The 16,238-nt window shown below is 37.2% G+C and overlaps 1 protein-coding gene across 1 annotated transcript in view; it reads right to left on the bottom strand.

Annotated features, from left to right (window-relative positions):
* The window catches only part of vps35l (VPS35 endosomal protein sorting factor like), a 113,066-nt gene that overhangs the window by 59,595 nt on the left and 37,233 nt on the right, over positions 1 to 16,238 (bottom strand). The window contains exons 14-20 of the mRNA XM_073060560.1: positions 11,039 to 11,161; positions 9,819 to 9,865; positions 9,599 to 9,710; positions 8,305 to 8,421; positions 7,163 to 7,216; positions 6,991 to 7,071; positions 4,914 to 4,976 (exon numbers count right to left, since the gene is read on the bottom strand). Coding sequence (XP_072916661.1) covers positions 4,914 to 4,976; positions 6,991 to 7,071; positions 7,163 to 7,216; positions 8,305 to 8,421; positions 9,599 to 9,710; positions 9,819 to 9,865; positions 11,039 to 11,161 — 597 coding nt within the window. The remainder of the gene's footprint in view (positions 1 to 4,913; positions 4,977 to 6,990; positions 7,072 to 7,162; positions 7,217 to 8,304; positions 8,422 to 9,598; positions 9,711 to 9,818; positions 9,866 to 11,038; positions 11,162 to 16,238) is intronic.

Here is a 16,238-nt window from a genome sequence, read left to right as displayed (position 1 = left end):
TTGCATAAACTTTTGAATAATTTGATGCTGTTGTGCTGCACATCGCACAGAACCACTTCAAGAAAATTTTGTACAACCCAGCTGCTGGACAAAGAGTTTCCGGCAATAAGTTATAGCAAACTTCAAAAGTCATTCTGGAAATTGTTTTTATATTTTGAACAATGCATTAAAAAAAATCCAAAAAAAACTCGCTGGGTTATATCTCACAATGGATAGGGTTCAAGAGCAAATAAACAAACACATCTGACACAGTCTTAATGAAATGTATTTAAAATAAAAATATCATTATAATGGATCTGCAAGCAACACTTAAAGACTCTAACTGCTAACTGCAAAGTTTTCATTTCGTTAAATTGTACTGTCAATACAAGTGCAAGATTATAATTCTGTTCTCCATTTGATTATACCTTTAAATCTTGGCGTCTCCCTTCAAGTATATGATTGAATGTATGTTGTTTGAGTAATGCCTTAAAAATGCCAGTAACCACCCAAAACTGCCAACGTCAAGACCAAATTAATCCCTCGACCAAATAAAAATTCCATGTCTGAAAGGCACACACTACGTCTATAGCAGTTCAAGTGCAGCTAAAAATGTCATCCACAATTTTGTTAGAGCTGAACTTAATGTTTCCTTTCCATTCTCAGCTGACCTTCTTCAGTCCATTCTCTCTCTGCCTCCATGTATACAAGGTCATTAAAAATCCTGCGGCACGTTCACCTTGTGTCAAGTCTCAAACTAACCCTTCGGATCGCTGATTTAAATTGGTCCTGGTTCAAAAATTGACACCTTTGGAAATGCACATTTGTACAGGTGGCAGGCATAGGGCACTGGTGCAAAATGCCACCGATGAGTGCTGAAGGTGAGAAGAGTTCCGTGAAGCTTTGCTCTATGATCTAGTGGTTAATGCAAATACACAACGAAGATAACCCAAGGTCAGAGGAAACATTTGCATAGACTTGCACTGTGAAGAAATTAGATAAAGCTGAATAATTATAAAACCAATTGTACTATTACAGCACCTGAATATTAAAAATAGCTGAAAAGAACACTGGAATTGAATCATCAATGCTACCATTGAATATGGCATGTAAACAATGATTAGAATTAATTTGTAAACAATATAAAAAAAACTCAAATAATCAAATAATTCTGTCAAATTTAAAAAGTGAACACACTTGTATATTAAGAGCAACCCAGCTTGATATCATAAATATTACAAATTAAAAAATGAATTTGCAAAAGCAATTTATAAAGCCTTTTTTTTTACATTTTACAAACTACTAATACTGGTAGTTCTGAATTTTTAATCAATTCTTGCATTCAAAATGAGAGGGAAGCTTAAAGAGCATCTGAAGGGTAACTTTCCCCCCCCCCCCCCCCCCCCCCCATACAGAGTAACTGTTTTCAAGAATGGGCTCACAGAGGTGGTGGAGGGAGGCAGGAATATCAGCAATATTTAAGAAGCATTTGAATGAGCAAGGCATAGAGGGTTACTGACCTAATGCAGGTGTGGGACTAATAAAGACGTGCAAGATGGTCAGCATAGATGTGATGGACTGAACAGCTGGCTTCTATGCTGTACAACTTTGACTTATAACTAAGCTATTAATGAACTGAATTGAATGATTTTAATACTTCAATCTTCCCCAGTCCTGTAACATTGATGAAGCCCACTGAACCACACCAATGACATACAAATTATAAAATCAGGACAAACTTCTGATTTAGATCTGAACCAACATGGATAACTTCAATCACCACTACACTGAAATAATTATACAACTTACAGATTACTTTTCAAGAACTCTTTGTAACTCATGCTCTCAGTATTATTTTTGTTTACACAATGTCTTTTTTTGCACATTAGCTGCCTGTCGGTCTTTGTTTATGTATTTTTTTTGTAAAATTCCACAGTATTTCCTTTCACCTGCTTCTAAATGCTTGCCAGAGAATTAATCTCACGGTAATATACGGTAACATACACACTTGGATAAAATTTACTCTGAACTTTGAAATTTCAGAGAGTATTCCCAATTTGTTTTCAAGTTCAGTTTTAGTTCAAATATGAGATTGGCTGCAGTACTCAAAATCAGTCAACACCAGCCAACATAAATCTAGCACTGAAGTTACAAAACTTAAGTAGTTTTAGATCTGGACCATCCTGGCCAAACTCCCATCTAAGAAGAGCTTCCATGATGAAGGATATCAACTTAGAGTTCTTGCATAAAAAATAAAGAAATTTGTTATTTAAAAAATTGTGACAAAGTAATAGTATAATATAATATTTAAGCACCTTCTTAAATGGGAGATCAATCTTTCTGTTGTCCTTATTTTATCAAAATATACATATACACTTCCATAAAGAAAACTTAGGGTTGTTATAGAAAATAACATCTTCCATTTTCTGATTAATAAGACCATAATATATAGGAGCAGGATTAGGTCATTCGGCCTATCGAGTCTGCTCCACCATTTCATCATGGCTGATCCAATTTTCATCTCAGCCCTAATCTCCTGCCTTCTCCCCATATCCCTTCATGCCCTGACCACTCTATCTGTCAACCTCTGCCTTAAATATACATAAAGACTAGGCCTTCACAGCTGCATGTGGCAAAGAAATCCACAGATTACAACAGAAGGCACTTAAAAAAGTCATTAAGTAAAGATGGAATATGAAAGTAAGCTAGCCAATAATATTACAGAGGATACCAAAAGTTTCTTCAGAAACATAAAGTGTAAAAGACGTGAGAGTGGATATCAGAACACTGATAAACAATGTTGGAGAGGTAGTAATGGGGGGGGGGGGGGGGCAAGGAAAAGGCAGAAATACTGAATAAGTATTTTACATCAGTCTTCTCTGTGAGAGACACTAGCAGTATGGTCATGAAGTGTGTGAAGTTACCATAACTAGAGAGAAGTTTCTTGGGAAACTGAAAGGTCTGCAGGTAGCTACATCACCTGGACCAGGTGCTATATACCTCAGGGTACTTAAAGATGTGGCTGAAGACATTCTGGAGGCATTAATAATGATCTTTCTAGAATAACTAGATTCTGGAATGGTTCTGCAAAACTGGAAAATTGCAAATGTCACTCCACTCTTCAAGAAGCGAAAGAGGCAGAAGAAAGGAAACTATAGGCCAGTTAGTCTGACCTCAGTGGTTGGAAATATGTTAGAGTCAAGTATTAAGGATGAGGTCACAGAGTACGTGGAAGCACTTGATAAAATAAGCAGTAGCCCGCATGGTTTCCTCAAGGGAAAATCTTGCCTGACAAATCTGTTGGAATTGAAGAAACAACAAGCAAGATTGACAAAGGAGAATCTGTTGATGTTGTGCACTTGGATTTTCAGAACACCTCTGACAAGGTGCCACACATGAGGTTGCTTACAAGCTACGAGCCTATGGTGTTACAGTAAGTATTCCAGCATGGATAAAGCAGTGTCTGATTGGCAGGAGGCAAAGAGTAGGAATAGACTAGTGGTGTTCCACAGGGGTCTGTGTTGGGGCCGATTCTTTTTACATTATATGTCAATGATTAGGATGATGGAATTGATGGCTTTGTTGCAAAGTTTGCAGACAATATGAAGATAGATGGAGGGGCAAGTCATTTTGAGGAAGTAGATAGGATACAGAAGGACTTAGGAGAATGGGCAAAAATATGACAGAATATAGAGTTGTGAAGTGTATGGTCAATGTCTTTGGTAGAAGAAGTGAAAGGGCTGACTATTTCTAAGTCGAGAGAAAATACAAAAAACTGAGGTGCAAAGGGGCTTTGGAGTCCTTGTGCAGGATTCCCTAAAGGGTAATTTGCAGATTGGGTCTGTGGTGAGGAAGGCAAATGCAATGTTAGCATTAATTTCAAGAGGACTAGAATATAAAAGCAAGGATGTCACACTGAAATATTATAAAGCACCAGTGAGGTCTCATTTGGAGTATTGTGAGCAGGTCTGGGCCCCTTAGAAATGATGTGCCAAAACTGGAGAGGGTTCAAAGGAGGTTCAGAAAAATGATTCCAGGATTGAATGGCTTGTCATATGAAGAGCGTTTGATTGCTCTGGGCCTGTATTCACTAGATTTCAGAAAAAAAATGACCTCATTGAAACCTATCAGATGGTGAAAGGCCTTGACAGAGTGGATGTGAAAAGAACCTTTCCTAAGGTGATAGAGTCTAAGACTTAGAATAGAGGGACGTCCTTTTCGAACGGAGATGAGAAGAATTTCTTTAGCCAGAGAGTGGTGCATCTGTGGAATTCTTTGTCACAGGCAGCTGTGGAGGCCACGTCTTTATGTATATTTAAGGCAGAGGTTGATAGATTCTTGATTGGGCAGGTCATGTGATGGAATTACCTTATCAGGATCAATACAAAGCAAAACCTTTTTCAAACAGGCTAATCTAAAATCTAAGGATATGCCAAAAACAGAAGTAGAGAAGCAGGTCCAGAGGGTTGTGATTTATTCGTTAAGAGACAGGATTAAATTTGAAGTATGGAACCAAGCATGGCTGGTGATGCTTGGATAATGCTGAATGATAAACCTGCCTTCTACTCATCTATATAACAACTCTGAGTCTCGGTTGTGTCAAGAGTATCAAGCAACCCACATTTTCAAGCAGAATCACTTTCACATGTTATTAACAAGAAAAGTGCTCGATATGGATTTATGATCAGTGTGCAAAGAGTGCAGAAGCATTGGGTACCCATTGCTCAACTAACTCTTTGACAGGAAACATACAATTAGAATACACTAGGAGCCCAAAATAGGATACCAAGCTAGTGTTAACAAAGCATTTCAGCTTAGAGCATTTGATCGATAGTTTTTAATAACGTACACTTTAGAAATAAACATGGTTATTGTTCCTGTACGAAGACTAACATTGAGACAGAAAGCAAATTGCAAGATTTCCATTCACTTACCATTGAAAATAAGACTGCAAAATCATGGAATTGATCTAGTATTTTTGTTATAATTGATTGAAGCTGAAAGATAAAAGAAAAATGTCAGCCACAGCAGACATACAAGGAAAAATCATACCAGATATACTACAAAATGTTTTTAAAAGTTTAGTCTTTTCTCATTACATATTTCGGTGATATTGAGCCCAGATACTAGTTGTTTAAAAATTCACAGACTGAACTGGGTGAACTGAAACATTAGAGAGTGAAAATGAGGGAAGACAGTATGAACTAAGCCTTTGTAGTGGGTACATAAAACAGACTGTTGGGACCACAGCACAGTTTTTAAGAAAACCACGTGGGAATTTTCAGACTGATCAGGTGGGAATAAAACAATTTTTGTTGCAGAGTTAGAATCTGGAATGCAAATATTAAAATCTTACAACATATTGTGGAAGTGCAGGAAACCAGAAAATAGCTTGAAAGCTATTACTAAGATGTCATCAATCTCTTATGTTCATAAGGAGAGGCTCACACATGTTTTTGAATTATAGCACACGTCTGATTTGGTATTATCAAATACCGAAACAGGGCACTATGGACATCTGAACTCTTATAAAGTATACTCATAACAAATTATACATTAATTTTTTTTAACAAACCTGGAAATTTAAAAACAAAAATTTAAAATGCTGGAAGCACTCAACAGGTCAAGCAGCATCCCTGAAAAGAGAAACATTGATGCTGCCCGACCTGCCGAGCGTTTTCAGCAACTTCCATTTAACTTGCTTTTTCATTTATCTTAAGCAGTTGTAAATTTGCACATCATTTCATAAGTGCTAACAGTGCTCGAAGGCTGCAAATATATTTTACATTGGTCATTTCTACTGCAAATGTGGGTGTAGGAATTTATAAAGTGAAATTTACAGCAAATAATGCTTTTCAATCTACGAGCACATTCAAACATAAATGGCCTTCATTATAAATAGCAAAATCATTATTGTAATACCACATTTTAGTTGGAATGGTATTTTTTTTCCACTGTTACCAGAACTTACTAACTGAATGTCTGAGTCACCAACACTTCAGGTGGTATCAGTTTGATCTTTAGCGGTTCCCAGGTTTGGTCCCCAGCGCAAAAAATTAACTGATTAGGATGATATTTCGGAGAGAAATAGAATTGATTCCAGCTCACATGGTTTGCAAAAGAGGAAAGAGAAATCTTACAGAATAAGATTACCTGAACTATTTATGTCTTATATTCATATACTTCCTGTACCTAATAAAGTGGCCACTGAGTGTATGTTTGTGGCCTTCTGCTTCTGTAGCCGATTCAAGATTCAAGATGTTATACATTCAGAGTTGCTCTTCTGCACACCACTATATTAACACATGGTTATTTGAGTCACTGTTGCCTTCATGTCAGCTTGAATCAATCTGGCCATTCTCCTCTGACTTCTATCATTAACAAGAGCCCGCAGAATGGCAGCTCACAGAATTATTATTTTTTTGCACTATTATTCGTAAACTCTAGAGATAGTTGTGCGCAACTGAGAAACTCAAACCACCCCACCTGGCACCAACAATCATTCTGCAGTCAAAGTCACTTTAATCACATATCTTCCCCAGTCTGATGTTTGGTCAGAACAACAACTCAATCTCTTGAGCTGTCTGCATGTTTTTATACATTGAGTTGCTGTCACATGATTGGCTGATTTATTCTCATTAACAAGCAGGTGTACAAATATGCCTAATAAAGTGGCCATTGAATGCATTTTACAGTTCAGCTTTGCACAATGTTGCAGGCTTCCTGGTGAAATATGCTTTGTAGACAGCACTAGAATAAAAGTCTTCAAAATGGACTGCAACTTTGAATAAAAGTCACTGGATGTGGCCTAGATTTCCATAAAAAGTTCACCTAGGTTCAGTAGAGTTTTATCATACCTCAAATGTGATTTCGCCCTGTATTTTTACAAACAAGTGTTATGACATAAGGATGAAAAAATTATATGATAACATAATAAAACAGTATTTTATAAATTAAATAAAAACTGATCTGTTCTTTTGCTGGCATTTTTCAAATTTCTTTCCTCTTTACCTGTGGATATGCATCTTCAAAGGCTCGGTCTGGAGTTAAATGTTTAATGACATCTGTTAACACAGTATTGACTTCATGTCTCTGTCAAATTAGAGATCTTTGTGTTAGTATTATTTCAGATAAAATATTGGCTTGAAAACATCAATTGCCTAATACCTGAAATCCTACTTACTGTGAAGTGCTTGCATATGTAATCTATCCAAACCTCAGCACAATTAATATAATCCTAAAAAAAAACAAAAATAATATTAATTTCAAAACTTAAAAGAAAGTTCCAGTACTTCCAAAGGTGCTTTTTCTAGTATTGGGAGGTTCATTCAAGCTTACAAAGACTATTTTAATTTTGAACACCATGAAGAGAATTCACAGTATTAAGATTTCAGCTTGTTATTTAGACTTAAATGTGCACCACACGTATTGTCTATTTTATTAAAATAAGCTACATAACTATTTAAATTTTAAGCAAAATATCAGAAGTCAAAGTTACAACCAATAGACAGTAAGATGGTCTGAATATTTTACAGTCAGAAATTACTAAGAATATTTAAAGTAGAAGAGGCCATTCAACTCAAAAGGCATCATGCCCAAGTTTATAATCACTTAAATGCATCGATCAAACCTTTATCCATTTCATCCTCATGTTTAGAATGTCCCCTTAAATGCATCTATGCTAGGTACCTCAATCACACATTGTAAGAAGCATCATCTTCTCATCATTCTCAGGAGGAATTAATGCAACTAGCTCTTACTCTATTTGTTCCCATTGCCATCTGACCTTCTGTAATGATGGCCTTTTGCCACCTTTTCCACCGTGTCCAAGAGTTCAGGTGTAGCACTAAAATAAAATGAGTCAACCTTTTCCCACCAAAATGAGCGATCTGTCGCTGCGTTCTGACAAATTAACTCTCTGCATAACTCCTACCATCTTTCTTTTATGAGGTGTGAAGAAGCTCGAGAAATACTAGATAGTATTGATTTTGAATCCCACTTCGCTGTGTGCATACAATCAATAGTGTGGTTAGTGCTGATTACATCAGAAGCCATCGTGATAAGCACAGGCAGCACCAACTGTTATGCTTCTTGCACTGTAATTAGTGCAGCACATCTTTTAGGACTTCTCAAATGAGCTTCTGTTATTTCAATAAAACCTATTTTCTAATAATTATAGACTACCTTTACAAAATATACCACCTATTTACGCTGATCCAATTCATTAATATTTCGTTCGTAACTACATGTAATAAGAGGCTCGCATGTCTTTGGTTCAGAAATGGGTTTCCTTTCTCTAAAGGACACCCTGAACAGACCACTCACCTGGGGATTCTTCAGTCTGGTAATAACTTTCCATGCCACATTAAGGATATGTAGCTTGTCATTCTCAGGGGGATCAGCCAATGCCAAGTTCAACCCCAGGGATTGGAAAAGAAGATGCTGCAATACAAAAGAAATCAAAAACAAGATCATAGTAAATTAACCTCAACTGCCTTCAAGCAATATCGACACACAAAGCTTATGACTACAAGTGCAATACCAACGTATGCAATTATATGGTAGCTATCACAGTCTTGTAATCTAAAAGTACCTTCCAGCCACTAGAAAATACTTGATGAGGAGTCACTGATATAACGTAGAAACGTGCATGGATGTCCTACAATCAATAATGGACAATGACCGTAAAGACTATTCTTCTCATTGGTCGAGTAATAAAGCTATCCTATTACACACTTAGAAATATACTGCCTCAAGATGTCATATATCCACCCAAGTCCTCAGCTTACACTCTCTCAGAAAGAGGTCTTGTCCAACACTGCATCTCCCTCAGGCTGAATCTTAGGCTCTGGAACTTGATTCTGAAATTTTAACTTCATAAGTCCATGTTGCCCAGAAACCACAATTAACACAACTATAAATCACAAATCAAAACGTATACTTCATTAATGCCAGCAACCTCATTACACAGTTCACATGCCAACATTTTAATTTCTGCATCTTCTAAGAACGCTCAAATTGAGGATTAAAATTATTACTGACCTCTCCAATAAATGGGAGGTCGGTTATCTTTTAAACAGATTTTTATCTTTTAAACAGATAAATTATAATACTAATAATCTAATACCAAAACCAAATTAAATAATGTTATATTTGTTGTACTTTCTAAGGAAAAATGATTGTAATCATTTTCCAAACAAGCTGGCCGGTGATGTCTCTTCCAGTGGTAACAACCGTCATATTACCTAACCAACAGAACACCTTTAAATTTAGTTTACTTTCAAACAGACATACTGTAGATTGAAATTCCATTCACTGAAAAGAATAGCTTGCTACATATGTAACATATTATTTTGAGAAATACCTCAAATAGTTTTATGAAAATTATCTTCACAGTCTAATTACTATTGTCAGGTGCAGCATAGCAAGCAATGAAACTAATAATAATGCAATCTGCTTTTTTGATTTTTCTGAAGAATGCAGTCTCGGCACCAGAAAATTTCCCAACTCTATTTCAAATAGTGCCAAAATACATAGATTAATAGCTCAAAGCTCTATTATAAATGGGGGAAATCTGCAAGAAAGAGTTGCTGATTTTCCATGTTGCATACTTCCTTACCTTGGGAAACCCAGATTCTTCACAACCTTTTATCATGCCAATGAAATCCAGAGATCTTGTTGCAATGAATTCCGGTCTAAATGCTGACATTACTGAGTTCAACAGCAGGGCGCTATTAGAAATTATTGAACAAAAGGTCAAATTCATGAGAAAAGGACAGCCATGGTTCGGTCTATCAAAATAAAACACTACATGCACAGAAACGTTCGGGGTTACTTACTTATTTCCAAGTTTCTTGCACCTGTCCATCATTTCTGTAAGTAAGGCCTGTAAACAGTCATAATATTTTTTTATTCTCCAAGCAGCTAATCTTTAAAGTATAACTTTTAACTACATTTCAGTATTATTTTAATCTTTCTAGTTCAAAATCATTACATTATCCACTACCTTACATAACTTTTTAAAATAATATATTTTAAGGTTATAAAAAGATGCATTAAACATATTAACTATATTGTTCAATTGAACAATCAGAAAATTAAGATACCAGGCAAATTTATCTACTGAGCATAACTTGTGCATGCTGAAAACTTTATTGGAGGATACAATTGAAAAAGAGAAATAAAAAACAATTATAGACTAATTAGCTTAACATCAGTTATGGAACATCTACTTAGCAAAGGATCTGGTGTCTGAAAGTACAAAGAGCAGTTTGCCTGGGTTTCAAAGAGGTTCTGCCTGAACATCCTAAATGAATTCTTTGATTTGTAAGAAATAGTAGCAAGGAAAATACAGAAAGACAATACATGAAACTTTCAATACGATACTACAGAGTGAACTAAAGACTGGAGTCAAATTATGTGGGTTCGAAAACAAAATGTAGAATTGAAAACAAGGTTGATGTGAACAAGTTCGGAAGTTGAAAATCACAGAATTCAGTATCGTGATCGCTGCCGCCCATAATTATCATGATTGATTTGGTCCCAGGAATCAGAAGATCACTTTTGAAAAATTTCAGCTGGCTTCAAAGCTGGGTGCAATAAATAAATCAGGAAGCGCATGTGGCAGAACACATGACGACATTAATAAACTTGGTAAAATGACAAGTATTGTATTCGGTATAAGTTACAAGGAGAAGCAAAGAGCTTAGATAAAGAACAGTTATAAGAAACTGCAGATACTGGAACAAAAATAAACTCCTTGAAGAACTCAGGAGGTCACACAGCACATGGGAAGACAAAAGCATGTAATCCTACATTAGGACCTGGGGAGGAAGGCAGTGGGATGGAGAAGAGGAAAGATGGCCAAGTTATGGCAGTGTGCACATAGACAAATGTTTACTCACAGAAGGGAAAAGAAAGAATCCCATGTTTCTAGTTTTTGCAGTGTCAATTACAACATGATTTGAAATTATAAAAAAAAACAAGACATTCAATAAACTTTTAAAACAGAAATGCTAAGTATGATTTATTGTGAAAAGTAAAGAAAATTATAATGAACCTCAGGTGCTTTGTATGCAATGCACTGAAGAATCCAGTCTATAGCAGGAGAATACAACGTAAGGTAAATTGGAATCTCTACCCGCTGCACAGCCAACTGGTTCTGAACTGTTTCACCATGGATCTGCATGAATAAAACGATAGTTACCAAGGAATTATATTTTTGCTGCCATAAAATTAACAAAAGTATTCAGTATATGGGAAGAGTGTATTTATTATTAACCTGATTTTTCTAAGAGACATACATGAACACCCAGAACATGCCAATACACTTGCTGATTATCCGCTTGTTGTAATCATTATGATGGCCCTTTATCAATCTCAATCAATCCATTTCAAACCAGTGCAATGAAATACTGAATGCCTGATGTAAAACTATCAACTATAATACACACAATCCAAAGTCATTCAGAGAACAGATTCTACGACCAGTGTCATTTCAACAAAGGGAATATTAATTTTGTTACACCAATAAGGTAGCAGATGGGAGGTAGTAGATAGAGAAATTTTGGGGAAAAAAAAACAACTGGATTGGTTTGAAATAGCCAAGGATGTGGACCAGTGACTAGTTCCAAACACTTTGAACCAGACTTGACAATGGAGCAGAAATCTAAAGAAATACAGGAATCCCAATTTTTGCTTACAACTAAAAGCAAGGACCCAAGCAGAATGACAGTATCACTCTGGATGGTAAATCCTAGATGATCTAAAACTAGAAGACAAAGGTTTATGATGAGAAAGGAATAAATTAGGGGAGATCTAAAGAGCAAGTATTTCCACACAGAGAATGGAAATGAGATACCAGAGAAACTGGTACAGGCAGATGTAGTTACAACGTTTCAAAATGTAGTTATTGTAGTTAAAATGCATTTAACAATGGGACTGGAACCCCCAATATATCCCTAAATCTTCAGGTGGCTGCAGGTACAATAGCAAAGCAATTGTTCTGGACTACTTAATAAGCCCATGCAGACATTGGAAACCCACCACAGAAATCAAGGAATTAAATTCAGTTATGAAATAAAAACCAAAAATAAAAAGCTACACCACTAAATGTGGCCATACAAGTACTGAACCAATTCAATGGCTTTTAGGGATGGATATCTCCCATAGTATTTCAGATTCACGTGTGACAGCAGCTGCACAGCATATGGTCCACTCTCAACCCCTGAAACAATTCCCTGGCTTGAAGGCAATTTGAGAAAGGCACTGCCATTGATGCCCTTGAGACTGCTAATAATATACATCTCTCCCAGAGTAATTGCATGAAAATAAAGGAGCTGCTGCATGCAAAGTCTCAAATTAAGGCCACCAATGTAGTACACTTGTAACTTTGCCCAAGGTCGTATAGCAACACACAATCTCCAAAACCAAATCATCAGGTAGGGAAAACCAGGAAATATTCTACTGTTCCCGAGCTACAGAAAATTATAAAGCCACAACCATTGAACCACAAACAAAACTATTCTACAGTTTCATGTAAATGATCTTCTATTCAAGAAAGTCCCATCCACTCATAAGGAACTGAGGGGGTAAATACAGCCAGTATAAACTTTGTGTCAACTATTCTTTTATCATAACTAATCCAATCTATTAAATTCAATGTCTAGCCAGCAAGCTCAGAAACCAATATCTGTCACTAATCACTTAAGCAATCAACACAAAACACAGTACAACCTGTTGCTATGTCTACCCAAACTGATTGTGGTACTCATACTCCTAATCAGCTGATATGCCTTAATCTATCTCCATACAGGATTTTGTCTTGCACCCCTCTCCTCCCATAGCTCTGCTTTCAAACTAAACCTGTCGCTCTCCACCCACACCACCCCAGTTCTGAGGGCAGATAACTGACCTAAAAGTTGGACTAGTTCCTCTTTCCACAGATCCTGCTTGGCCTTGAGTTTTTGTTTCAGATTCCACCATTTTTTAGTTTTCACTTTATCCAAACTATCTATGCAACAATTTATGCTCCTACCACTCCTTTCCTGTATAAAACCTATTCACTTTTTCAGTACTTTAATCCTCTTCTCCGTGGATTGTCACCTTGTCATGGTTGCAAAGCTTGTGTGGTCCTGAGATCCCGAGAGTGATGCCGTCTGGAGCTATGCTCCTGGTAGGGTCACCCATGGCAGTAAGGTCGAGGGTGAGGTCCCTGACAAAGAACAAACTGACCAAGACCTCAATAGTGGAACAGGCAAACGAAGCTACTTCAAACTCAACAGCTGTGAAGGCGGGTGAAGGCTGCAACAAATCCATCAGCTCCAATCGTCGTGGTTTCCATGCCACTGGAATCAGCTCGTTGATTTGTGAAGTATCGTGTGCTTCTTGGAGTGCAACATCAAGTACACATTAAACAAATACACGCACAGGCGTCTTCGCTCTGTGATAGATCAACAGAACGAAGACCATCATCCTCGACCTCCAGGGATAGCCACGACTTTAATCCTATGCATATGTAGCACCTGGATAGAGAATGTTTCCCAGCAAATTCCTTAATAGATTGTCAGTGACTATTATTTTTATGGGACAATGCAATGACTTTGCTACGTCTATCCAGTAAAAGCCTTTCACAATTTTTAAATTATCCCATTTGAATAAAGGAACAGATCAGCAAAGACCTATATCCCTCAAGCTTTGTCTATTCATGTCCGTCTAAATACCACTTAAATATTTTTTATGATGTCTCTATCAACTCCCTTGGGGCAGCATATTCTAGATACCTACCAGTCAAAAATTCTTGTCTTCATAATCTCCTTAAACATTCACTCTCTCATCATAAACCTATACCTTCTTGAATTAGACATTTTCACTGTTGGGAAAAAGACTCCAATTACTGTATCTAACCTCTCTATGACTCACATAATTTTATATACTGGGAAGTGGCACTCTATTCAATCCTTCCTTCATCTTTGCACTTTTAAGAATTCCTTTATCTTCATAATATGGAAACCTGAATTGTGAAAAGTGTTTTAAGATTCAAGATAAATGTAACATTTTATCTCTGCTTTTCAATTCTATCTAGAAATGAGCTCAGGGACATCATTGGCTTTTAAAAACACTGCTTAAAATTAATTACTATTCAAACTTCAAAGCTCAAAGTAAATTTATTATCAAGGTATATATACATCACCATACACAATCCTAAAATTCGTTTTCTCACAGGCATGCTCAGTAAATCCAAGTTACATTACAGAATCAATGAAAGGATGCACCCAAAAGGACAGACAAACAATGTGCAAAAGACAACAAACTGCAAATACAAAAGAAGATAAACAACAAATAAATAAGCTATAAATATCTAGAAAATGATATGAGGAGTCCTTGAAAGTGAGTCCATAAGTTGAGGGACCAGTTCAGTGAAGGGGCAAGTGAAGTTGAGCAAAGTTGAGTGAAGGTATTCTCATTGATTCAAGAGCCTGATGGTTGAGAGGTATTGACTGTTACTGAACCTGATTGTGTGGGTCCTGAGACTCTTGTACCTTCTTCCTAATGGCAGCAATGAGAAAAGAGCATTTCCTGGGCGGTAGGGGTCCCTGATGATGGATGTTGCTTTCCTGTGACAGCGCTCTTTGTAGATGTGTTCAATGATGGGGAGGGCTTTATCTGTATGGACCAGGCCATATCTACTACTTTATGTATGATTTTCCATCCAAAGGCATTGGTGTTTCCATACCAGACCGTGATGCAACCAGTCAATATAATCTCCACCACACATCTATAGAAGTTTGTCCAGGAATTAGATGTCATGCCGAATCTTTGCAAACTTCTAATGAAGTAGAGGTGCTGCTGTGCTTTCTTTGTAATTATACGTATGTGCTGGGCCCAGGACAGATCCCCTGATGAGGACTGGCTCATGGATCTCCGGTTTCTTCCTCCTGAAGTCATTGCTGACACTGAGTGAGAAATTGTTGTTGTGGCACCACTCAGCACATTTCCAATCTCTCTTCTATAAGCTGAATCGTCACCACCTTTGATTTGGCCTAGGATAGTGGTGTCATCAGCAAACTTAAATATAGCACTGGAGCTGTGCTTTGCCTCACAGTCATAAGCGTAAAGTGAGTAGAGCAGGGGGCTAAGCACACAGCCTTGTGGTGCACCTGTGCTGATGGAGACTGTGGAGATGTTATTGCCAATCTGAACCAACTGGAGTCTGCAAGTGAGAAAAATCGAGATTTAAACGCACAATGAGGTATTGAGGGAGCTCATTGATTAATTTCGAGGGGCTGATAGGACTGAATGCCGAGCTATAGTTGATAAAGAGCATCCTGATGTATGCATCTTTGCTGTCCAAGTGTTCCAGGGTTGAGTGAAGAGCCAATGAGATGGCATCTGCTGTGGACCTGTTAGACCAGATCCAAGACAATTCTCAGGCAGGAGTTGATATAATTCATTACCAACCTCTCAAACCTCTTCTTGGGCACCAGTATAATTGAAGCCGGCTTGAAGCAGATTGGTACCTCAGACTCCCCAAACGAGAGGTTAAAGATATCGGTGAACATACCAGCCAGTTGATCAGCACTAGTCTTTAGTACTCGGCCAGGTACCCCATCTGGGCTGGATGAGTGAGTTCCCTCTCCTGAAGGACGTTCTCATGCCTACCTCAGAAACCTGATAGCATGTTTATCTATATCTGGATACCTCTTGCTTTCCCAATTATTTAACTTATTAGTTTTCCCAAAAAATGTGACATTTTTCTTACCCTGATGTACTTTCATATTCTGTATTAAAATTAATTCAAATAATTGCCCATTTTGCAAGTTTTTTTAACATATTTGAACTGTCTGTCCATTCCAAACTGATATAATCTATAAAATCTTGAAATTGGAAATCAGAAATACAAATCCAAACATTAATGGCACTGCACCACCCTAATGAAATACATTTTGCACATTTTCAGTTTCACTACAGTTAAACTATTACAATTTTCTGACAGAAAATTTCAGATTCCTAAGCTTTTTGCTACTTGCCCCAATTCCAAATGCACCAACGAACTTCTTTAGCCACAGAATAGTTAACCTGTGGAATTTGTTGCCACAAGCAGCTGTGGAGGCCAACTCATTGGGTATGTTTAAGGCAGAAGTTGATAAATTCTTGATTAGTCATGGCATGAAGGAATACGGGGAGAAGGCAGGAGATTGGGGCTGAGAGGGAAATGGATCAGCCATGATGAAGTGGCAGAGTGGGCTTGATGGGCCAAA

This window comes from Hemitrygon akajei, chromosome 11 (assembly GCF_048418815.1).
Source record: "Hemitrygon akajei chromosome 11, sHemAka1.3, whole genome shotgun sequence".
Classification (NCBI taxonomy): Eukaryota; Metazoa; Chordata; class Chondrichthyes; order Myliobatiformes; family Dasyatidae; genus Hemitrygon; species Hemitrygon akajei.
This window is presented reverse-complemented; position numbering and strand designations above follow the sequence as displayed.